At 50.2% G+C, this 23,187-nt stretch overlaps 6 protein-coding genes across 6 annotated transcripts; 4 read left to right on the top strand and 2 right to left on the bottom strand.

Moving 5' to 3' along the window:
• Window positions 1-1,707: 1,707 nt before the first annotated feature.
• On the bottom strand, window positions 1,708-2,550 carry K441DRAFT_681254 (SRF-TF-domain-containing protein; the record flags this gene model as incomplete). Its single annotated transcript, XM_067651454.1, has 3 exons — window positions 1,708-1,995; window positions 2,053-2,187; window positions 2,290-2,550. 3 exons carry the CDS (start codon window positions 2,548-2,550, stop codon window positions 1,708-1,710), a joined length of 684 nt encoding a protein of 227 aa, XP_067498766.1.
• A 1,831-nt stretch (window positions 2,551-4,381) lies between these two features.
• Window positions 4,382-5,408, top strand: K441DRAFT_681253 (uncharacterized protein; the record flags this gene model as incomplete). The annotated part of the gene is made up of 3 exons (XM_067651453.1): window positions 4,382-4,547; window positions 4,639-4,874; window positions 5,136-5,408. 3 exons carry the CDS (start codon window positions 4,382-4,384, stop codon window positions 5,406-5,408), a joined length of 675 nt encoding a protein of 224 aa, XP_067498765.1.
• A 342-nt stretch (window positions 5,409-5,750) lies between these two features.
• On the top strand, window positions 5,751-6,313 carry K441DRAFT_667890 (uncharacterized protein). Its single transcript, XM_067649914.1, has one exon. The coding sequence runs from the start codon at window positions 5,985-5,987 to the stop codon at window positions 6,174-6,176; it is 192 nt and encodes a 63-aa protein (XP_067498764.1). The 5' UTR covers window positions 5,751-5,984; the 3' UTR covers window positions 6,177-6,313.
• K441DRAFT_681252 (uncharacterized protein) lies at window positions 6,200-8,580 on the bottom strand (the record flags this gene model as incomplete). The annotated part of the gene is made up of 8 exons (XM_067651452.1): window positions 6,200-6,850; window positions 6,898-7,051; window positions 7,103-7,169; window positions 7,216-7,345; window positions 7,394-7,446; window positions 7,497-7,598; window positions 7,646-8,422; window positions 8,490-8,580. The coding sequence occupies 8 exons, from the start codon at window positions 8,578-8,580 to the stop codon at window positions 6,200-6,202; spliced, it is 2,025 nt and encodes a 674-aa protein (XP_067498763.1).
• A 1,217-nt stretch (window positions 8,581-9,797) lies between these two features.
• Window positions 9,798-14,549, top strand: K441DRAFT_681251 (phospholipid-translocating P-type ATPase; the record flags this gene model as incomplete). The annotated part of the gene is made up of 4 exons (XM_067651451.1): window positions 9,798-10,226; window positions 10,286-13,273; window positions 13,323-13,552; window positions 13,604-14,549. 4 exons carry the CDS (start codon window positions 9,798-9,800, stop codon window positions 14,547-14,549), a joined length of 4,593 nt encoding a protein of 1,530 aa, XP_067498762.1.
• Window positions 14,550-15,741: 1,192 nt separating this feature from the next.
• K441DRAFT_690132 (tRNA-splicing endonuclease-like protein) lies at window positions 15,742-21,908 on the top strand (the record flags this gene model as incomplete). Its single annotated transcript, XM_067652360.1, has 4 exons — window positions 15,742-15,767; window positions 15,838-16,164; window positions 16,216-19,800; window positions 19,859-21,908. 4 exons carry the CDS (start codon window positions 15,742-15,744, stop codon window positions 21,906-21,908), a joined length of 5,988 nt encoding a protein of 1,995 aa, XP_067498761.1.
• Between the last annotated feature and the right edge of the window lie 1,279 nt (window positions 21,909-23,187).

Here is a 23,187-nt window from a genome sequence, read left to right as displayed (position 1 = left end):
GACCTGGAGATTGGGGACGGCTTATGCGTGTCCCATTTGACCTCGTTGCCAAACCCTGTTAGGGTAGAGGAGGCCGGAGGAGGAATTGCAATTGAGGGAGTGAGTTGCTGAGGATGTTGGAGTCCAACATTCGCTGGAGCCTGTGAGCTTTAAGAAGACTGATAACCTCTCCGGTGTCTAGGTCTCGATATACCTATAGACGGCGTCACGGGTAAAGCGGGTGAGACTGCGCCGTCTTTCGCGCCGCGATCCAGTTCCCTCCTAGATTCCACAGAGTCCCTTATGCCAGGACCTTTACAGGAATTTTTCAATTGCTTGAAGAATGACATTGAAGACCTGACTTCCACGAGAACTTTTGGCGGGAACAATAGATGTGGTTGCGACAGCAGTGACAATGGAAAGGTGAAGTTGATGCCTGCCTTTCCAAGTGGATATCACGGGGCTGAAGAAGCTGAAGATGAGGTTAACATGTAGGACAGCCACGCAGGGTGCCGACCTGCGCTAGCTGCGCTCTTGTGGGTAAGCAGGTGGCGGTGCAGTCTGTAAGTTTCACACTTGGAGCAGATCTGGGAAGGGCCTTAACTAGAATAGGGCAGCAGAGGCTAGCCTACAGTAGATATGGCATAGACAAAAGCCAAGAGCTGCAGGAAGACCGTGCACTGAGGATTTCTGGAGTGCGCACGGCGGAAGCCGATTTTGCAATCGACTACGAATTACACACGCCCGCACGGTACGCCTTGTATGCTACGTCGGCTCTTTCTAATGCTTTCCCCCTGCTAGGCTATCACGCAGGTACGCCGCAGGAAGCTGAGGTGCAGTGTAGAGTCAGATCTGGCTTTGATGAAGTTATCTATGTGAGTGAGGTAGGGCTGGTGGGTATCTACGGTTGAAGCCATGGATGCTTTTCAGTGTTGACGCGTGATACCCTGTATTGTAGACATGACACTGGTATTTTGGGGTTCTTGGAGCGAAGAGAGGTATCAATTGGCATTACTTTCTTATCTTGAGCTTCTGGTAGAGAACATGATCGTGCGTAAGCTATGGAGCCGGTCTCGTAGCTAGGTAGTGCAGATTCTAAAAACGCGCGGTTGTAATAGTCGTAGTGTGGGGATAATGGGTCAATAATGGCAGGTGATGATACCAGGTATAGATGACAATCAGGTTCAGCAATTGCTCGTTCGCCATTTGTGACACGCCTCCTGCAGGAACAAATCCACAGCAGATGTATCGAAGTCTTAATTCTCCAGCACCCCTATCTAACGCATCACCTCTAACGTATCACCACTTGAACGCGCCGAGCAGAAGAATTATTTTAGAAATAATTATTTGTATGACGCAGCTCTGACTGGAGGGGTAATTTTTGGAAGCTCGGAGTGCACAAAAATACATACTTCGTCCGATCAAAACAGCTGAGAGAGAAGGAGAGACACAACAAAGATACTAAGACTCCACGCCGTCCCCCGTTTGACTCCGCCAAGACACCAAACCACCCAGTCCGACTTTGGCCATCCACAGTTAAATCCCCTATTTCTCGAGCGCGTTGGCCCGCGCACGGTAAGCCATCGCCCGACCCCTCCCCGTATAACAACCTCTTCGCAATTACATTTCGCAGCATTAGGAGAGGGTATCCATATTCGACTGAACCAGACCTTCGCAATATTCTACTTGTGGGGATTTGCAGAACATCACAGCGCGATATTAATATATTCAACTCAGTTTCTGATCGGGTTGGTAATGCTGTTGCGGGTGGCGGGGCATCCCACCCTGTGGCGGCATGGGGTATTGGTTCGTCGCTTGCTGCTGCTGTTGCAGATATGTTTGGTAGTGGAGAGCTTGTTCGGGAGTCATGTATGCGGGAGGCATGCCAGCATTGCCGGGCATGCGCGGCTGGCCAGAGGGTACTTGCGCGTGGTTGTCTTCCGGTGAGTCAACAGGGTTGTCGCCATCAACGCCGTTCGCGTCGCCGGACGCGGGCTCGGGCGCGTTCAGGCAGGCCTGGAGTTATGTTAGAGAGGACAATGGCGGTCAGCTAATTGCACGCTTGGGTCGTACCTGGATGAGGTTCTTTCCTTCGGGCTTAGTTACGAGAGGTTGTAACTTTGGTGTGGTGAACGTATACACGAGTCCGGTCTCGGATACGACGAGCAGTAAAACTTGGGTGCCGGTCAGGACGGAAAGCTCATATGCCTAAGGTGGACGCGGGGTTAACAAGAGTCAATTGGTTTTCCGGGGAATGCGACGCGACCTAGTCGCGCCGAGGGTTAGGCAGATGTGCGACCGGAGACTTACCTTCTTCATGATGCCGGCCTTCCGCTTGGAAAAGGTAATGTGTCGGCGCGACTTGTCCTGAATGAACTTGATCTCAATCTTTCTCCTCTCGCGGCCGGGCTTGTCGTCATCGTCGTCATCATCGTCGGCAGCAGGACGAGGCCGTTTCGTGCCTCGATTGGCATCGCCGGCGACAAGGGCACCATTGCCATTGCCAACGCCTTGGTCATCGTGAACCGAAGGCGATGGGTGCTGGTCGTGGTCGGTGATTTCGCTGGCCATGATGCGATTCGTTGTCGGAAGTGGTTACGACAGTTTGGGTAGAGTGTTTGACCTTACTCTTTGTGGTCGCGAAGATTGTGTGGGGATTTCCTCTTTGGAGGGCAGCCGGTCGGAGAAATCAAAGAGCGGATGAGGCGATGTCAAGTGGGATTAGGCCTAAACGATGCTGTTAGGGAACAATCAGGATCAATCAGGCAAAGGCTAAAAGTAAAAAAAAGGTGGCAGCTGGCGGAGAGGGGGCCTGCACAGAGAAGGAATGGGTCAAGAACGGGTCAAGAACTGGTCAAGAACTGGTCAAGAACGGGTCGGGGGCTGGTGGCAGGTGGTATGCTTGCCTGCTTTTGCCTGTGGCGGCGTGGAATGCAAGGAAAGCGCAGGAGCAAGCTCTCGTCGCACAGCGGTCGAGGCGAAAAGAGGCAAGCTCGCTGCTTGAGGGAAGCCAGGAAAAGCCAGGAAAAGCCCGCGTACCTTGCGTTTAATGGAGGAATGCCAGAAGCAGCAAGAGAGCGTTAAAGCCCTTATTTGAGAATGGGCCGTACTTGGCCTGCTGAAGGCTTGTACCGACCAGGGATGAATCTGCGGAGGACTCTGCAAAAGTGTGAGAGGTTCTGTCTCAGAGAGGGAAAGTGAAGGAGAGATTGGGGAAAGTGAAACGGGCGGAGGGCAGTATTTCGGGTGGTTTTTGGGCAGTGGAGACGGGGGCTAGAGCAGACGGTTGGCTGCGCGCGCGGAGCGATAGCAGACCCAAACCCTGGCCCCCTCGAATCGCTGATCGGATGGGGAGGCCACATTAGGCGCGTTTTGGGGCTTTTTTTGTCGCCTTGTGTCGTTTGGCGGTGCGCATCATGACGACTACCGAGTCGACAAAGCCTTCTCAACGCGCCGCTCTTTGGTCTGGGGGTGTTGGATACACGCACAATACGCCCAACTATACAGTGACTCGGGCCAATTTGGGTAGGATTCGCGGATACAGAGGGAGACGGTAAGGGGGTGGGGCTTACCTCGAAGGTCGTGGGCTGTCACTCCAAGCAGGGAATGGCGGTTTCGATGGACGCCGGAGAGGCCTAGCGTGGGAGAGAGGGAAACGGGCAAGGCGGAAATTGTGTCCCGTGTAACATCAAAAGTGGGCCAATTACTTGGCATCGCGTATTCTGGCCAATCACCCACCCTTCGGCTGACTCATCCTGACAGGCGCTGACCGCCTGCCTTGTTCGGACAACTGCCTACTGCCTGCTTTCTCTGTCCGCTGCACGGCTTCCTCCGCCGCCAATACAACTCAAACGCCCCTCTCGAGGCCATCCAAACCACCATTTCATACATCACCAGATTACCACATCCAATATCACTATGAGTGTATTCGTAGCAATAATGTTATCTTTTCAATATCAGCGCTTGCGCAACTCCAAACCATCTCCTTTCCCCCTGTGCTCCACCAAGCCGCCGTGATCCGCACATGCAGCCTTGTCACGACGTTCCTGAAACGCAATGTGCTTCGCCTATCCAGACTTTTGCGACACGCCTACGAGGCCTCTTATGCTAAAGAAAACCCTCCCGGCGATCATTTTTTCTCTCTCCTCACCAACTTCTCTTCTGCTTCCTGTACCTATTTTTCTTGATCGTCTTGTTCCGTCTGCGAGAGTTGCGGGACGGCTCTGCTGCAACGACATCTACACTCCTTTCTATACCTCAAGTCTCTCCTTGATTGAAGAGCTTTTATCTTCTTCCCTTTTCTCGTGCTTGAAGTGCTCTACAAGTTTTTTTGAACTCCCTAGTTTGACCTTAAGATACCCATTAAACCCCGCCCGCGAAACTTTTAAGAGCCGCGATCAAGATGCCGAACAAACTCATGATGGTCTTCTTCGGGACCGACTTCCTCTTCGCCTGTTGCGGTGGACTCCTGATAGGCTTCTCGTTGATGGCAGAGAATGCGATACACAAATCTCCCACCACTTCCAATGTCGCCCAACATCTGCTCCTCAAGCAGTGTCCTCTAACCAGTAGGCAAATTCCATGTTCCGCTTTACCACGCAACCCAATATAGTCCAACCCACGAAATGTTTGGTCATGCTAATCAATCTGTCCATCTAGGTGGCGTTGTAAATGCCATATTTGTCTTTATTACTTTCCTGTTGTCTTTCCCGGCGCTCTTCCTCCCGCAAAATCGGGGCTGGCTTCGTGCCCAAGGGTGGCTTGCCGTGTTCTGCGCCACGTTCACTCTGGTGCTAGGTGTCGTCATCTGGTTCACTACTCTGCAATCGCGCGCGAACCTGGGTGCGATCTGGGCTAAGGAGACTCCGTTGACCCAGAGTCTGTTGCAGCAAAAGGTATGACAGGGCACTTCTCTATCAAACTTCAATAGCCTTCCCCTTTCCTCCAAACTTTCTGCTGTTTCCCAAACTCTCTCCCACCCCACCCCTCATCAACCTCAACACCCCGCGAAATCTCCCAGGTGTGATTCCACCGCCATCATTATCCTCACAGCCCACCACCCTCCTGCGCCTCAACAAACCCAAACACACAGCCGCCCTACCCAACCCACACCACCACGCCACCCTAGCCCGCACCGCCAAACTAACACCTCCCAGTTCTCCTGCTGCGGTTACCAAAACAGCACCTCGCCAATGTTCATCCAAGACAGCACATGCACGAACTCGCTGGTCGCCGCGCAAAAACCGGGCTGCATCAGCGCCTTCAGCAGCTTCGCGAACGGCTACATGGACCTGATCTTCACCGCCGCGTTCGGCATCGTCGGCGTCGACGTCCTGCTGGTGCTGTGCGTCGCCATGGTGCTCAAGTACCGCCAGGAGCAGGAGCGGTACCGCCACATCGACGAGAAGAACAGGCTCGGCGGGTTGTAGGGGTGCGTTTGCGCGGCGCGCGCCGAAACCCCCCCCCCCCCAAAAAAAAAAAAACTCTTTTTCTCTCTCGCGGATTTTGCTGCGCATCCTCGCTGGCTTGGTGGGTTCGTGGCGGCTGGGTTACCTGACGCTTGGAACTTCTGTCCTTTTCTACCTTTTTTGGGGGGTTGCTGTTGGTTGGTTTGGGGGATTTTCGGGAGTCGAGTCATCAGCCGTGCTGGGCTTGGGGTCGTCCGTCTTTCGTTTCGTGTAGTCTAGGTAGGAGGGATGGGTGGGTCTGCTGTCCGTATCTATGAGTGTAGCATGGCGGTATACGCAATTGATGTGATGAGGATATGAAACCACGTGTGCTCTTTGAGGTTGTGAGTGATGACACGACTGTTTCATGCGTGATTTCGGCGTACGCGCAGTTTAGTCTGAGGCGCGCCCTCGTAGATTGCTTTGGACGCCTAAGAATTCTTCATGTTCGTCTACTGCGGTTTTGGAGTGCTTTGGACCTTCGTTCAAAATTTACTTGGCAGGGGACAACCAAATTAACGACCCTTGCGCCCTCGCCTTGATGCATTGGCGCATGGGATGGGATGGGCTCCTGCAGCCGTACAAATATATCTTAATTTCAACTTTAATAAGAACCCAGTGGCATATGTGGTATCAGCGGCATATCAAACGCCGTATCGAGACAAGCATGCCAACCCGCCGCGAAACATCAATCCCGAACACCAGGAACACCAGGAACCCGCATCCGCACCTCTATGTAAAAACCCATAAATCATATCTTAAAACTAGCATCCCTAAGCCCCATCAACCACCGCCTCCGAACCCGTCGTAGAGTTCTTGAACCACCGCCTAAACAACTTCCTAGCCCCCTCATCATCATCATCATCGTCATCACCGCCAAACACGCCGCGCTGCCGCCGCCCGCGCGTGCGCACCGCGCTCTCCAGCCGGTAGTACAGCCGCTCGCAGACGCCCTTGGCTTCGCAGCGCGACATGTCCGTCGCGCCGGCGTCGATGATGCGGTTGCTGAGCCACTTGACGCGGGAGGCGAGGAGGTCGACGGATTCGTTGAAGGCTTTTTCCTCGGGTACAAGCGGGATTGCGGGGGTGTTTGGTGGGGGTCTGGACGGGAGGAAAGATAGGTCGGAGAAGCCGGGGCCGATGGCGGTGTCAAGGAGGGAAATGATGGCGCCGAGGGCTGGGTAAGAGGTTCGGGGAGTGATTTGAAGGGAGGGCGAGGTAGTGAGGTGGGTGTGGATTAGAGAAGGGAGAATGGGCGAGGTGAGGGGGACGCCCAGAGGGGTGGGGGAAAGGAAGAATGAGAGCGCAAGGTGCCGTTGGAAGTGGTGGGTAAGGGGGGAGTGAGTGGGGAGGGAGGAGATTAGTTGGTCTTGCAGGATGGGGTCTTTGAGGGTTGAGAGGATAGTGTTGGTTATTTGGTCGATCTGGAGTTGGTCAGTATGTGATGAAGGAGGTGGAGGATAAGGCCTACTGATATGTCGAGGTCGGAGTCAGGGAGGCTAGATATTAAGGCTTCTATCGAATCTTGGATGGTAATCTGGAGAGTGGCGTCTGCGAGGACGCTGTCGTCGAATGACACGCGGAGGAGGACATTGATGGCGTGGACGCTACATTCCAATGGAAGGCTGTTGTTGCGAGCCTTAGTTGCAGTCTCGAATTTGAATAAGGGTGCTTACGTTGAAGCTGCTTGTCCAAGCAGAAGAACAACCCATCTTAGACCTGATGGAATTGGTCGTTTCGGCTCTGCGCTGGTAAGCTAGGGCCTCTTTGGATTGTTCGTTTTACTCACTGCTGGGCGCTTCAAATGAAAGAGCCATTACGCTCGCAGGATTAGCTGCTTCATCCTTGGCCCCTAGCCGACCGAACAGCTCAGTAAGCTTACTAGGTGTAAGAAGCATCTTCAAAGATCTCGGGCAGGACTGCGAATTGTTAGGTCTAGACGATATCATAAAATTGCTGTCAAATACCTTGAGTGTCTGTAGATACTCAAACTTCAAGTCTTCTCTCGGATGGTAAATTACTTAATTAGGTTAGCGAAGAACGCGAGTAATATTTTAGAGTTGGCCCTACACTCGTCAATCATCCAGGATGCCAGTTCTTCCGGAAGCTCTTGGTGGCGAAAAATAGTTCTAGCATAGCCGGACAGAAAAGCTTGATCCCTTGCCGTTGGATCTGAATAATATTAGTGTGCAGATCGTTTTCACTGCGAATTGACTGACCTTTGAACATCGCTGCCCAACCATACCTTGGTAGACTCAACGCGGGAAACGGCTGGCGTGATTTGTTTTCGATGTCATCGTAAAAAAAGTGCCAAGTAGGGTCCCGATGAAGGGCATTCGTTCTCTTCATCGCTAGCAGTAGCCTCTGCGCTTTATCCCCATCTTCCTCGTCCTCAATGATTGAGGTAAGAATTGTCTCGTCAACATGGACATCTTCAGATTGAGCCGAATCCTCGATTGGTTTATCGAGTTCTATCTTTGCCTCAGCAATCTTTTTCTCCGCCTCAGAGTCGTTGTTGGATGCGTCAACTAGTGAGCTTAGTGAGAATTTGTACTTTTTCGCAGGTGGTGCTTGTGGCACTGCCCGTTCCTTTTGGACACTGTCACCTGAGCGCGTTTGACGGCCTGATAGGCTTCGTTGTGTTCCATCCACTGCGCGTTTCTGAGCGGCAGCAGGTGAAGGTTTGCGTAGGAATTTGTCCAAATCTTCCAGCTCATCGTCCGAACTGTCCGTTTCGGAGTCCGAATTGCACACAACCTCGTCACCATTTTTGACCATGCGCCTGCTGTTATTAGAGCTTGGGGGAGTCTGAGACGCTGACGTGAGCGAGGAAAAAGATGCGTTTGTCGAGGCATTGTCAGCTTTTGGTTTAGCCGTGACATCGGTGACTCTAGGATTGCGGCGAGGAGCAGGCGAAGGCGCGGCTTCACGCGTCGCTGTATTTGCAAGGCGATTTGGAACACGAGGTGAAGGCCATGGGCGCGCTGGATTCGAATCTAATTTTTGAGGCACAGAGTTAGGATATTGTCTGAAGTCGAGATAGTTTGTGCGAGGCTTGCGGACCTGGGTGTTGCACCACTATGTTATCCCATATCGGCCGACTGTTTGGCGCAGCTGGCTTGAAGAAGTCGGTGATGCTTCGATTGGGAGGCATATTGATGTTGTTGGATGACAATAGGGCGGAGCTGCCATGTCCCGTTGAAGTTCGTACCTACTTTAGTGAACCGACGACACGATAGCACGTGCGACCGGCTGCCCGGCGTCTAGATATACCCCCCTTATTATCTGAATTATCTAAATTATCAGATGGTTGATAGACTACAATGGTCTATGACGAAAGAAATTGTGCTTGCCATTCCCAGCCATGCCCCTCACCAAGAGGCATTCCTCCCAGGCATTGGCCTGTCGGAGCTTCAAAAGCGAAACGTAGAGTATTGGATTCGCGTTGCTTTCATACATGTACGTGTCTCCTGCATCCACTCTGGGGTTTGATCTGGCGCGAATCCCTCGGATCGGGCCTTATAAATTCCAATATTGCTCGTAATGAACATGTGTACAAAGTGTGCAGTCTGCCGTGCATCCCGCAGCGTGGTCGCGTATTTGCAAGGTCGCTCACTCTGGCTGCCATCTGATTCGTAATTCGATGCGAGGCATAAAGACCTTCAGTGCTGAGTCACGGCGGACCCAGGGCATGTCCGTGCTCAGCGCTGACAGGAGATACGTCCAAGCCACGAGGGTGTTATAATAATAAAACAGCAATGCATCACCTCGCCGCAGGCTGACGAGAGTGTTCGCAGCGTCTGAAAGAGACAGGTGAAAAAGCTTGTGCTCGGATCTGTCGGCCATTGATATATCCATTGATTATTCTGCGCCGTCGTTCCCCGGCCACTCGTTGTCCGCCCTTAGTTCGCGCCTTTCCAATCTCCGGCTCTTCCACCTGCGCCTTGTCCCTCCAGAGTTGCTCCGTCAGCAACAACCTCTGCACCGCAAAGAAGCAAATCTTTCACCCATACCCTTTCCCTTCCTTACCAATGATGCGCCCTCACTTCTCTACCTGATCCCGCCGCTGCTTCCACCACGACTTTCGGAAGAATCTCCCCGCGCTGCTGCTGGTCGTCGTGTAATCCCTGGAACGTACCCTACTCCCATCTGGCCTCATCAGCCTTAACCGAAACGACCCCCGTACGGACCCTTTCAAAATCTTTCTTCACGACACCAGGCCCATTCCAGTATCATTAAGGAGAAGTCGCCACAACCTCCAATCGAGGTGAATCGCTTTTCTTTGCGGCGTAGAAGCCTTTCCGGCTGATGCCGGCAGACTCAAAAGCCCAAACAACCCTCCACCAAGCCTGTCACGGCCCCGCGTTTGCAATGGCCATACAACCTTATCAGGAGGGTAGTGAGGTCTCGAGTCCCATAAAACGGATTCGATGGGCAACCCACAGAGCGAAAGGCACGAAAGGAGACCAGAAAAGACAGTCGTTGCTTGACCGCCTTCACAAACGAACCGGTTCCAATGAAAAGAAGAGAGACTCTTCGGGTATGGAAAGTAATGGCCTTGAAGGCAAAGACGGTAGTTCCGAATATGAGAGTGATGGGCTGGATACAAGTCGGAGGATATTCTTCAACATACCCCTCCCACCAGACGCCAGGGATGAAGAAGGGCATCCGAAAGCCCATTACGCGCGGAATAAAATACGAACAGCGAAGTACACACCCATAAGCTTTATCCCAAAAAACCTGTGGTTCCAATTTCACAACATTGCGAATATTTACTTTCTGTTCATTATTATACTCTCGGTGTGTCCTCCAACTCATATGTCTTGTAAAGTTATGTTCTAATGCGATGTGTCCTTTAGATATTCCCCATATTTGGCGCAACGAATCCTGCGTTAAACTCCGTCCCTTTGATAGTCATTATTTGTATAACTGCTATAAAGGACGCAATTGAAGATTGGCGGAGGACTATCCTGGACAACGAGTTGAACAATGCACCAGTACATCGGCTAGTTGATTTCAATAATGTTAATACAGCAGAAGATCAGGTTTCGCTCTGGCGACGGTTCAAAAAGGTCAATACAAGACTCATTACCTGGATCTGGTCACTCTGGAAATCAAAGAAGGCTCCCAATGGAGAAAAGGGAAAAGGTTGGAGGGAGAGAGCCATGGACGAGTCAAGGCCCTCGATCGAAACCAGGCGTGCATCCGTTATGTCACGCCGATCTTCCTATCTCTCGGCGCAGAGCGAGCCTGGGGAGGATGGGATTCAAATGACGCCAGTCCCTTCACCACTGTCGGGTCAGAAATTGCCTAGCGATGTTCTTGATATCGAAGGGCACCCAAAAACGACTGTCACCTTCGAGGATATCCGCCCTGGACCAAAGAGGCAAGCAGAGGCCGCAGATTCTAAAGGCAAACCAAAGAAATTCTACGGCAGCATTATAGACCCCTTCAAGTCAATTCCTGACAAAGCTAGATTTAAGAAAGACTTCTGGAAGAACGTGCAGGTTGGCGATTTTGTTCGTCTGTATAACGATGAGGAAATTCCTGCAGATGTAGTTGTCTTATCCACATCGGAATCTGATGGGGCATGCTACGTTGAAACCAAAAATTTGGACGGTGAAACGAATCTAAAGGTTCGACAAGCATTGCAGTGCTCCCGAGGTGTGAGGCATGCCCGTCATTGCGAGAGGTCGGAATTTGTGATTGAGAGTGAAGGCCCGCATGCAAATCTTTACGCCTATAACGGAGTTATTAGATGGAACCAGCGCGATCCAACCGACCCGGAGGCCCCTGGTGTGGAAATGGCAGAACCTATCACGATCAACAATCTTCTCCTGCGAGGATGTAACCTTCGGAATACTGAGTGGATTCTTGGAGTCGTGGTTTTCACTGGAGACGAAACGAAAATCATGATCAATTCTGGAATAACTCCTAGTAAACGCGCCAAGATCTCAAAGGACTTAAATTGGAACGTCATATATAACTTCATCATTCTTTTCTTCATGTGCTTAATCTCTGGCATAATCCAAGGCGTGTATTGGGGCAAATCGGACACAACTCACGCACTATTCGAATACGGGTCGTACGGCAATAACATCCCATCTTTGGACGGATTCATTACCTTTTGGGCTGGAGTGATCCTGTTCCAAAACTTGGTGCCGATCTCGCTCTACATTACTCTTGAAATCATCAGAACTTTACAAGCCGTTTTCATCTATAGCGATATCCTAATGTACTACGAGAAGATCGACTATCCATGCACTCCGAAATCATGGAACATATCGGATGACGTTGGTCAAATTGAGTACATCTTCTCAGACAAGACAGGCACATTGACACAAAATGTAATGGAATTCAAAAAGGCGACAGTGAATGGTGTACCCTACGGAGAAGCATACACCGAGGCACAAGCTGGCATGCAACGACGACAAGGCATCAATGTGGAAGAGGAGGGTGCTCGTGCTCGTGCACAGATCGCGCGTGACCGCGTCCGCATGTTGGAAGGTATCCGGAAGATGCATGACAATCCTTACCTCAAAGACGAGGATCTCACTTTCGTGGCCCCCGATTACATCGCCGACTTATCAGGGGAATCTGGCGAAGAGCAGCGACTTGCAAATGAGCAATTCATGTTGGCCTTAGCACTTTGCCATACTGTTATTACGGAAAGGACGCCGGGCGACCCACCAAAGATCGAATTTAAAGCCCAGTCACCCGATGAAGCTGCGCTTGTGGCAACCGCCCGTGACATGGGATTCACCGTACTTGGTCGAAAGCAAGATGGAATTAACCTCAATGTCTTGGGTCAGGAAAGAGAGTATACTGTTCTCAATACTCTTGAATTCAATTCGACTCGCAAGCGTATGAGTGCAATCATGAGAATGCCTAATGGCAAGATTATTTTATTTTGTAAGGGTGCGGACAGCATCATATACTCGAGGCTTAAGAAAGGAGAACAACCTGAACTTCGACGAACTACTGCCGAACATCTCGAGATGTTTGCACGGGAAGGCCTGCGAACACTTTGCATCGCACAAAGAGAGCTTGGTGAAGAGGAATACCAGGAATGGAACAGGCGGCATGACCTTGCTGCCAGTGCCGTTACTAACCGCGAAGAAAAACTTGAGGAAGTCGCCGATTCCATCGAGAGAGAGCTCTTCCTCCTGGGTGGCACCGCCATTGAGGACAGGTTACAGGACGGTGTTCCTGACGCGATCTCATTGCTTGGCAAAGCCGGTATTAAGCTCTGGGTGTTGACTGGTGATAAAGTTGAAACTGCTATCAACATTGGATTCTCCTGCAACCTGCTGGACAATGATATGGACCTGATTGTCTTCAAGGTCGAAGACGACAGTCTAGAGACGGCTGAGGCCGAACTTGACAAACATCTCGCAACGTTCAATATGACCGGATCAGAGGAGGAACTCAAGGCTGCTCAAAACAACCATGAGCCTCCGGATCCAACGCACGCTATTATCATTGACGGAGATTCTCTCAAGCTCGTCTTAGATGAGTCGATAAAGCGGAAGTTCCTGCTCCTTTGCAAGCAGTGCCGGGCTGTCCTTTGCTGCAGAGTTAGTCCAAGTCAGAAAGCAGCTGTGGTACATATGGTTAAGACTGGTCTTGATTGTCTCACGCTTTCCATCGGCGACGGCGCAAATGACGTTGCCATGATTCAGGAAGCACATGTTGGTGTGGGTATTGCTGGTGAAGAGGGCAGACAAGCTGCCATGTCATCAGATTATGCCATTGGCCAGTTCCGTTTCCTCACCCGTTTAATTCTCGTTCACGGAAGGTGGTCTTATCGCAGACTTGCGGAGTGCATTGCCAATTTCTTCTACAAAGTAAGCAGATTCTGAATCCATACAGTGAGTTCATTCTAACCACGCACAGAATATTGTGTGGACATTTTCCTTGTTCTGGTATCAAATCTACGACAATTACGACTGTTCCTACATATTTGACTACACCTATGTTATCCTATTCAATCTTGCCTTCACGTCACTACCAGTGATTTTGATGGGCGTCCTTGATCAAGATGTTAGCGATAAGGTGTCGCTGGCTGTTCCGCAATTGTACCGAAGAGGTATTGAGAGGAAGGAATGGACCCAACCCAAGTTTTGGTACGTGTCTAGATTTCTTCTGATGTAGGTTCGCGTTCTAATCGTAGATAGGATGTACATGGCGGATGGATGTTATCAATCCATTGTCACGTTCTTCATGGTCTACCTACTATTCTCCCCTGCAACTTTCAATACCGAAAATGGACTTGGGATTGACGATACAAAACGCATGGGCGTATTCGTTGCCACCATTGCAGTCCTCGTAGCCAATCTCTATATCCTGTTCAATACCTATAGGTGGGATTGGCTGATGCTTCTCATCGTCGCTATCAGTACTCTCCTGACTTGGTTCTGGACTGGGGTATACACTTCTACCACTGCCAGCACCACGTTCTACAAAGCAGCTCCTCAAGTGTATGGATCCCTCGCTTTCTGGGCTATTTTACTCATGACTACGATCGCCTGTCTCCTTCCGCGATTCACCATCAAAGCGATACAAAAGATCTACTTTCCCCGCGACGTAGATATCATACGCGAAAAGGTCCGACGGGGCGAATTTGATTACCTTGATGAGACAGATGCATTCATTCCCTCACCTCCAGAAAAGGTCTCTTCTCTCTCCTTGTCCGACGTTTCTAAGCTCGCGAAACAGCCCAACAAAGCATCCACGGTAGACGAGGACATGCGGCCCATATACCCGCCGTCTGTCGCTCCCACTGCAACGACTCACAATCCGAGAAGCCAAAATGGTAGCAACAGCACTGACCACACTTTACGGCGCTCACTTGATGGCACAGTAGAGCGCCCCTTTCCTCCTCGAATATCACTGGACCGACCTCGCCCTTCTTATGAACGTGCACGAGTCTCAATGGACCGTGTCAGGCCAAGCTTTGAAGCCAGCAATGACTTCACATCTGCCGCGTTACTCACGCGGTTAGAATCAAGCCACAGTCAGTCAGGCCAGCCAGTCCACACAGGACAGTTAAGTCGATTAAGACACGCTCTAGGCTCGCGGAGGCCGACGGTTTCGCGAGAGGAGGAGCCGGAGTCGCTGTGACGCACGAGTTCTTAACACATTTTTACGATAGCTAAATCTTTTGAATATTGATACACACTCCCTTGATGATGGCTGTACATAATAATGCCCGCCAGGCTCACGGCCCTTACGTGTTTGGTTTGGCTTCTCACAGAATCATTTGTTTGCTATTTATTTAGTTGTCTCGTCCATCGCCCGGCGTTCGGTAGATTGGAGAAATATTGGTTGGTTGGGGTTTATTGCATTTTTTGTCACCTTTGGTGGTTGAGGATTGTCATCTAGTCTCATAGGTGGAGCACGGCGTACTCCACAGTTTGTTTTCTACGCCACTGCGTTGTGGTATCGCCCTATTTTCTTTCTTGTTCGCATTGATCGGTTTCTTTCACACTGGAGACGGCTGTGTGGGGGACATCCGCATTTGTCCGAGTCTCGTCTTTGTTTTCCCTTGCGCAGGGCGTGTAGGAGATGAATAGGGGGCTTGTGTAGATATATTGTTGTCGGAACTGGCGGTGCACCACCCCCAAAACATCTGGTTAGTGGTTGCGCTGGAAGGCGAACGCGGCGCGGTAACCCGGAATTCAGCTAAATAATGACTTCGAACTCTGAAGTGTGTGTAACGTACTGTGATTGCCTCTTGCTAAGTGATGCTTCCTACTTTGAGCCGAATATCAAAATCGAGCTCCAGAAGCGTTTGCCTAATTAATTAAACGCTTACAAGTCATTTAGATTCTGGTGGGCTAAAGTGGATATCGCGCCAAGACTTGTTCGCCAGGACGTGTCGCGTTTCTCTAATGACGGAAGTTTCCACAGCCGTCCTGGGTTGTTGCTAGCTTTTTCTTCCTGCAAAATTTAGACAACAAAGATACTACCCAATCTCGCTGTAGTCCAAGAGATTCTGCGAGCGTGCAAGTTGAAGACCCCAAAGTCTTAGCCACCGCCTTCTAATCTGACCTCATCTTCCCGTTCACTTCGCATCGGTCATTACTGTTGCCCGTTCACCCCCGATATTTTGCTCCCGCAGAACCCTACGATCTCAAACCTGAGGCCACAGTGATTGCTTATTCTCTTGACTCAGCCTCACATACGAAGGAGCGGGACATAAAATGAGAATTTCGAGAGCCATTCTTGAACTCCGGTAGTCTGGTCTAGAGAAGCATCTGCACACTTGCGGCACCTGTAGAGGATCTCCTCTGCATGACTGTTTGCAAGCTCCATGGCAGAGCTAGTAAGGAAACTACAGTAAGATGAACAGTTGCGATTTGCATTGCCCATGCCTTTCCTGAGATCGAATTCTAATCGCGGCCGCTAGAGAACTCCAGCGCCTTCCCGAAGACGTCCACCTATTCTGCCCCCGAGTCGGCGACGATACATCAATATATTACGAGGAAGATCTTGCTGGGTTTCCACAAGATGAAGATGATGCGATAAAGGAGGACAGGATAAAGAAGCTCAAGGAAGTCGAGGAGAGGAAGTGGTTGACATTGGACTCGTTACAAATACTGGCATTTGATGGGCCGGATGCTGCCCCATATATAGCATGGCTGAAGGAACGTTTGGACACCCAAATGACCTGTTGCGATGTTTGCATCCGGATCTTTCACAAGGCGAGGGCTGAACTTAAAAATAATCTGGAAGAGTAAGTTAAGTTTCAAAGAGAGCTTGTCAAACCATATCCTAACCTGTTCAGGCAATTCGATGAAGAAGAAGTAGCTCACTTTCTAGATGTCTTCGATAAGATGAACATTGAACGAATCACGAGAGGTCTAGAGAGTGCAACCAATGTTTTACTACAAACCGACCCACGACAGCGAGGCATCGGTGTCCTTCCAAATGATGCCATGTACGCCATTTTCGAGACATTGAGTTGCGCCACCATGCTCAACAATAACGACCTCCTTGAGCGCCATTTTGACACACCCTTCCGACTCGTGCAGACCAAGCGGGCTCTCAAACTTACCACGTACGTCCCCGCCATGACGAGCTTCGTATTCAGCGCGAATGAGAAACGCCTGGAATGGGCCCTCTACTCTTGGTCCAAATTTCGGAGGAATCTCACAAGCACTGAATTTGACTGGGCGGTGCGTGGACATCTTGTCCATGCCATGCAACGAGTTCACATATCCGCACTAGATGTTAACTTTGTTCCAACATTCTGGACCGGATTTAGATTAATTGTCAATAAGCTTGACAAGGATCTCATTACACATTCACTCCGAGCTATTGACATCGACATCTACAAGCTATGTTTAGAACATCTCCAGCTGGATTCACCTTGCTTCCTTGACCTTATTTGCACAATGCAGCAGCTATTGGAGAAATCTCCGAGCGATTTCTGGGATGCCATGGGTGCTATCTCACCAGTTACCATTATCGAACAAATTTTCGGTAGCCCGGTACTCCGAAGTATCCTCCTTCAAGCCGGGGGAGAGGATGATGTGGATTTGAACATTTTAGATGATGTTCTTTCGTGGGTAATGCCTTTATTCACGTCGATCAAAGCTTCAAATATTGCCCCACCATGCAGAGCGCTTGTTAATCAATTCTTGGGTCGTCTTCAATCGAGCAAGTTTCCCTCTCCATCAAGGGTATACTGCTGCAGAATTGGGGTACAGGTGCTTGATCATGCGTTTCGAAAGCTCAATGAGACTAAGACACCGATGTCTTTCGTTGGACAAGCCACGGTCGCCGAGATCATGGAATTGCTTGCCAATCACATTGACACAGTGATAAACGACCTCAAACTCTCCAACAGTTCACATTTATTAGGCGGACACGCTAAAGTTAGCCTTTCTCTTATCCAGAATGCTCTTGCTCTTGACTGTGCCTCTTTAGAAATTGAAAGAGAGATGGTCGCCAGAGGAGAGCCTATTCAAAGTGGGGCAAGCAAATCCAACGCAATATGGAGCGATGTTATCAAAGCCATCGACATCGAAAATTTGGAACTTGCTATCCGGATTCTAATGAGCGCAAAGTCTCTAGTTGGGCTGGAGAGAATTTTTGTGAAATCCACTGAAGCAACAGTATCACATGCTGTGAAACACTTCAACAACAAATATGACGCCCTTTCGCGATTTGTCACTGATACGGTTGAAAAACTAAACGATTTTGCTCCGGAACAGCTTGATGCACTTTTTGAGACTCGAGCTTCTGCTTCTGCCGTGATTTACACCTTGCTTTCTTCTAATATTGAAACTCGGCAGGCAACGGTTGAATTGCTCAAGGTCGTAAGTTCGCAAGATGGCAGAAAAGAAGCAATTAACCACATTTTGGTCTCATTTTACTCCAACACTCTCCACTCCCTTTCGGAATCCATTCGGCGCGTTTCGCGGAAGAAGATATTCGCACCTGCCTTGAGCATGATAAAGACGTGCGCCGATGTTGTGGATCTCCTGTGCAACTCTCAAGATGGGCTCCTCCGCTCTCGAACCTTGAATTCGATAGAAGCAGAAGTAACAGAAGCCTTCTGGCAAAATCTTTGGGAAGCCCTTACGGCCATTTTCGTGGCGACGGAGGGATGGAGCGTCGTAGGACACGACAAAGCCGGAATGATGGATTTCTGCCGCGACACTATGCAGTTCGCCGATCAGTTGTTTGATCAATGCGGCATTTTTGCTACCGCTCTTAACGAAGCCACGACGCGCAGTAGAAATAGCAAGGACTGCTCTGATACCCTCAAGAATCTACTATCTTCTCCGGCCAAAACGGTAGATGGTATGGTCAAGTGGCTCAGACTGCGGGACGAGTTCCTCTCTAGCAAGTCCGTCACACTGATCAGCAAGCTTCTTGTTCGGTTGCACGATGTGTCTATAGAGGTTGTAGAAGAGACTCTGTTCTATATCGAGGATGTCCTCAAGGGAACGGTCCGAGCAAAGCTTAGCGGTCAACAACAAGCGGAACTTGAGCGAGCTCTCGAGATTCACATGGGCCATTCTATAACAAAACCACCAGAACCCACAAAGGCACCAAAGCAAGGACTGCTAAACAAATGGGTTACCGCCGGTTCTTCAAAGCCAGAATCGAAAACGACTTCTGCGTCCAGCTCTGATGTTGACTCGGATTATAGTAAGCTCATCTCCAGCACCACTGCTGGTGCCCAGGCTTTCAAAGCCAGGCAAGCATCGCTCAAGGCCAAACAGGCTTCTGTAGGTCCAGTTACACAGAAAATAGCTGGCAGAAAAGAGATTGATCGTGAGGAATTCATGCGGAGGCGAGAGCGGGAAAAACAGGAAAAGAAAAAGAGGGACGCCGAGGCCATTGCACTGGCAAAGAAAAATAGTGCTCTTAGAGGCTGGTCAGATTATACTGCCGAAGCAGGCTCCGGATTGCAAGGCCTTGGTGTCTTAGGCAAAGAACATACTGTCAAAGGAGAAGGCATGATGGTATCATCTGATGAGAGTGATGATGATGCTGATCCTCTTGATGCTGAATTGTTCGGACTCACAAAGACCTCAAAGAAGGGTTCTGGGTCAACGGGCATTAAAACTAACATTTTCAACGGCATACCCCAAGGCCCTGTCAAGAAGAGAAGAGTCATCCGAACGGCCAAGGACATGCGTGCCCGGCTAGCCCCAGACCTAACACAACTGCACAGAACATTACTCGCTTGGGATTATTTCCACAACGGAGACTATCCGCCAAATTCCCGAACGGATATCTATACTGCAGTACCTAATTCCTTCCGTACACCAAACGAATACCAAGAAACTTTCACACCATTGCTCACGCTTGAGGCTTGGCAAGGATTTGTCAAGGCTCGGGAAGAAAGCAGTCTTAAGACGTACACGATCAAGGTAGTGGCCCGTTCAAGTGTCGATGCTTTCCAGGAAGTTAGCAGCACGATGACGCACATAGACAACAAGGATCTCAATATTTCAGAAGGCGATATCATCCTCATGAGCAAAACACAAGACCCCTCAGCTCAAGTGCCCCATTGCCTTGCCAGAGTATTCCGCATCACCCGGAAGAAGAATCACCTCGAGGTTGCATACCGAGTGGTTCCCGGCAATCCGCTATCACCTTCACTTGCTCCTAATGCTACAATCTATGGTGCGAAGATCCAATCACTTACCCCACTGGAGCGCGAGTATGGTGCTCTGGTAGGATTACAGTTCTACGACTTGTGTGATGAGATCATTAGAGCGAAACCGTCACCGCTACTCAAGTACACCGACAAGACGCTTGAGCCAATCATCAGCAACTATAATGTCAACAGAGCACAGGCAAAGGCTGTCAAGTCTGCTATAGACAACGATGCGTTCACTTTGATCCAAGGGTAAGCATCAGTTTGCATCTCGTTGTGACTATTGAATATGTCACTAATACTTTCCCAGTCCTCCCGGTTCCGGAAAAACCAAGACTATCGTCGCCATCGTTGGTGCGATACTAACCGATAGTTTGCGTCAGCAGGGAACAGCTATTGGCGCTCCAAGGGGTCTGAACCAACGCGCGGATGATTCTGCTCCTAAGAAACTCCTTGTTTGTGCGCCCAGTAACGCCGCTGTCGATGAATTGGTCATGCGTTTCAAGGACGGTATCAAGACGCTGGGGGGACAACATCGTAAAATCAACATTGTTCGAATCGGTCGCAGCGATGCTATTAATACGAATGTGGTTGATGTTACGCTGGAAGAGCTGGTTAATAAGAAACTCAACTTGGATCCCGCGAACGGGGCAAGCCAGAAGGAACAGATGCCGAAGCTCTTCCAGGAACATAAAGAAGTGTCAGAGAAGCTCCGCGAAGCACGAGAGAAGCTTGACTCGGGTCAGTTCAAGGGCGAAGAAGCTGTCAAGCTGAAGGAAGATTTTGATGCATTTAGGCGGAGGAAAACACAGCTTGGCACGCAGATCGACAATGCTCGTGACAATGAGGCCACGATGAATCGTCAGGCAGAGCTGAATCGTCGTCGAGCACAACAGCAAATCCTAAATGACGCACATGTCATTTGTGCTACACTCAGCGGTAGTGGTCACGAGATGTTCCAGAGCCTGAACATTGAATTTGAGACTGTCGTTGTTGACGAAGCAGCTCAGTGTGTGGAAATGAGCGCGCTTATCCCTCTCAAATATGGCTGCGCCAAGTGTATCCTCGTCGGTGATCCTAAACAACTTCCACCAACCGTCTTCTCGAAAGTAGCAGCACGCTTCCAGTACGAGCAGAGCTTGTTCGTCCGTATGCAAGGCAACCATCCCGATGATGTCCACCTCCTTGACACACAGTACCGTATGCATCCTGAGATCAGCGTCTTCCCAAGCCAAACCTTCTATGACGGTAGGCTTTTGGATGGCGATGACATGGCCGCTCTCCGCGACCGGCCATGGCATTCTAGTAGTCTGCTTGGCCCGTACCGGTTCTTTGACGTTCAAGGCCAACATCAAGCTGCGTCGAAGGGCCATTCACTCATCAACATTGCCGAAATTGATGTTGCTCTGCAGCTTTTCCATCGATTGACGTCCGACTTCAATAGCGTTGACTTTAAGGGCAAGATTGGTATCATCACACCGTATAAGAGTCAATTACGTGAACTGAAAGATCGATTCTCTCGAAAGTATGGGCAATCGATCTTCGATGTTGTGGAATTCAACACTACGGATGCCTTCCAGGGCCGTGAAAGCGAAGTCATCATCTTCTCTTGCGTCAGAGCTTCTCCAACAGGTGGTATTGGTTTCTTGCAGGATATCCGCCGTATGAACGTCGGCTTGACTCGTGCGAAATCCTCACTTTGGGTGCTCGGCAACTCGCAGTCTTTGATCCGTGGAGAGTTCTGGAGGAAGTTGGTTGAGGATGCTCAGAGCAGAGATCGGTACACGGAAGGAAATGTCATGGCCATGCTTCAGAAACCCTCGTCAACATTTCCGAGAAAGAGCAGCGCCCCAAAGCTATCCAAACCACCTATGAAGGCACCAAATGACCCGACGCAGAACTTCAATTCAGGGCAAATAAAGCAGGAAAATCGAATACAGCCCGTGGGCCTTCAGATGAATGTCAAACTAGCTAATATCACACGACGAGCTAGCTCGTCTAGTAATGGCCCCATATCTGTGAAGCGAGAACTAGTGGAATCAGCTAATGAGAATGGGAAGCGAAAGGGATTCTTCAGCAGCGATGAAGATGTGGACATGAAAGATGCGCCGTCCGACTCTGAGGATGCTTCTAGCAAAACCAGTGGGCTCTCAACCCCAGTTACCATTCCGGGTGGCGCAGCCAACGGCCCAAAGAAAGAAGCTATTGAGGAGGATTCGAAGAAAGGCACAGGGCGTACACTCGGAGGTAGTAGCGCGCCAGCTCCAGCGCCGCGTCCAAAGATGCCGGTTCCAAAGCGGAAAAAGGAGGTGGATCCCTTCATCAGGCCCAATCGGCCCAAGAAACCGAAGCCGGGCTGATTGGAAAGAAGGCAGCGTTCGGACGTTTACGATGGAAGATTTCTTCAGCGGCTGGCATGCGTGCTTTTTGGTTCGTATCACTACCCTCTGGCTCTATGTCATTGGGCGGGTTCAAGTGATGGTATGGATTGGTCCGAGCTTCGTTCATGGTTCGGATGTTTCCAGGCTATACGTGGACGGGGATATTTTCGCATGCATCTGGATTGAGCTTTATGTCTGTCTTGGTTCAAGTTGGGCCTTGGTGCGAATGGGAGCGCTTTTCTTCAGCGAGTCAAGCATTTTACGGTGTCTGGCTGGTCGTGTCTAGCATTTCCTCGGCGCTATTTTCTTTTATCTTGCTTCGGTAGTCTTGCGTGTAAGATGGATTGATAGCGTAGCGGTTGGCTGCTTTGAGTGGCTTTCTGATGCAGCTGAAGCTGGAGACGTAGTGGTATCGATGGCGGTGAATGTGTTCAACGGGTGAGATGAGCGAGCTGCCCCTGGGAACATGCTCCTTTTGGGGGTGGTATGGCTTCTGGTATGATTAATTGAGTGACCTTATACCCGTGATGTTTGCTCGACATCCGACGTCAGTTCCTGGGGAGACCCTAGAGAAGGTCACGTTTGGAAGTTCTTCCGGGAGCAGTGCTTTTGATGAAGTCCGTGGGCAGAGTGGTAATGGTCGGATGTCTGCCGCACATTTTACATGGGCTTTCCGGAATAGTCAATTCGCACGACGTCGATATGTCCCCTCGTTCTTGGTAATACAACGTCAGGTCCACCGAGTAACCCGAAAGCCGCCGTCTCCTTGAAAATCTTCCGATCGTCCCCTTCCTTTTGACCTAATTCATTCTTGCCCTCCAAGACCAAGCACCGCCAAGTTAAAATTAGAGTGAAGTGAAAACTTTCCTCGAGCGTTCACCACAATCATCCTACAGTTCTTATTTTCGTGTCCTACTCCCACGCTTCTTCTGTTTCAACCTTCCTATCGTATCCCTCCAGCTCCTCCAAGGCCCTGTAAATAATGCAGTAGCCAGGTCCGTCATCCAGTTGGTATCTGTCAGCTTTAGCGCCATGCAACTGTCCTATCTTAAGATGGTTTGATAGGTAAAGAAAGCTAACGTTAAAAGTAAAAATATAAAAAAAAAAGTCAGAAAAAAGAAGACTTTTTTGTTAAACCCCTGACCCCTTGCCAGCATTCGCCTTCTCGAAACAAGCTACGCACCTACTTCCCCCTAGTGATATTTAATTTAATTTAGGGCTTGGTACACGGCAGTTCTCTCGGCTGCAGCAAACTGCA

The sequence above is a fragment of the Cenococcum geophilum genome, assembly GCF_001692895.1.
Source record: "Cenococcum geophilum 1.58 unplaced genomic scaffold K441scaffold_58, whole genome shotgun sequence".
Lineage (NCBI taxonomy): Eukaryota > Fungi > Ascomycota > Dothideomycetes > Gloniales > Gloniaceae > Cenococcum > Cenococcum geophilum.
Note: the sequence above shows the minus strand (reverse complement) of the source record. Positions and strands in the feature narration are given on the sequence as shown.

What these genes read in the sequence shown, in the direction of transcription:
- K441DRAFT_667890 (XM_067649914.1), top strand. Translation starts at nt 5,985, where the DNA reads ATGGGATGGGCTCCTGCAGCCGTACAAATATATCTTAATTTCAACTTT.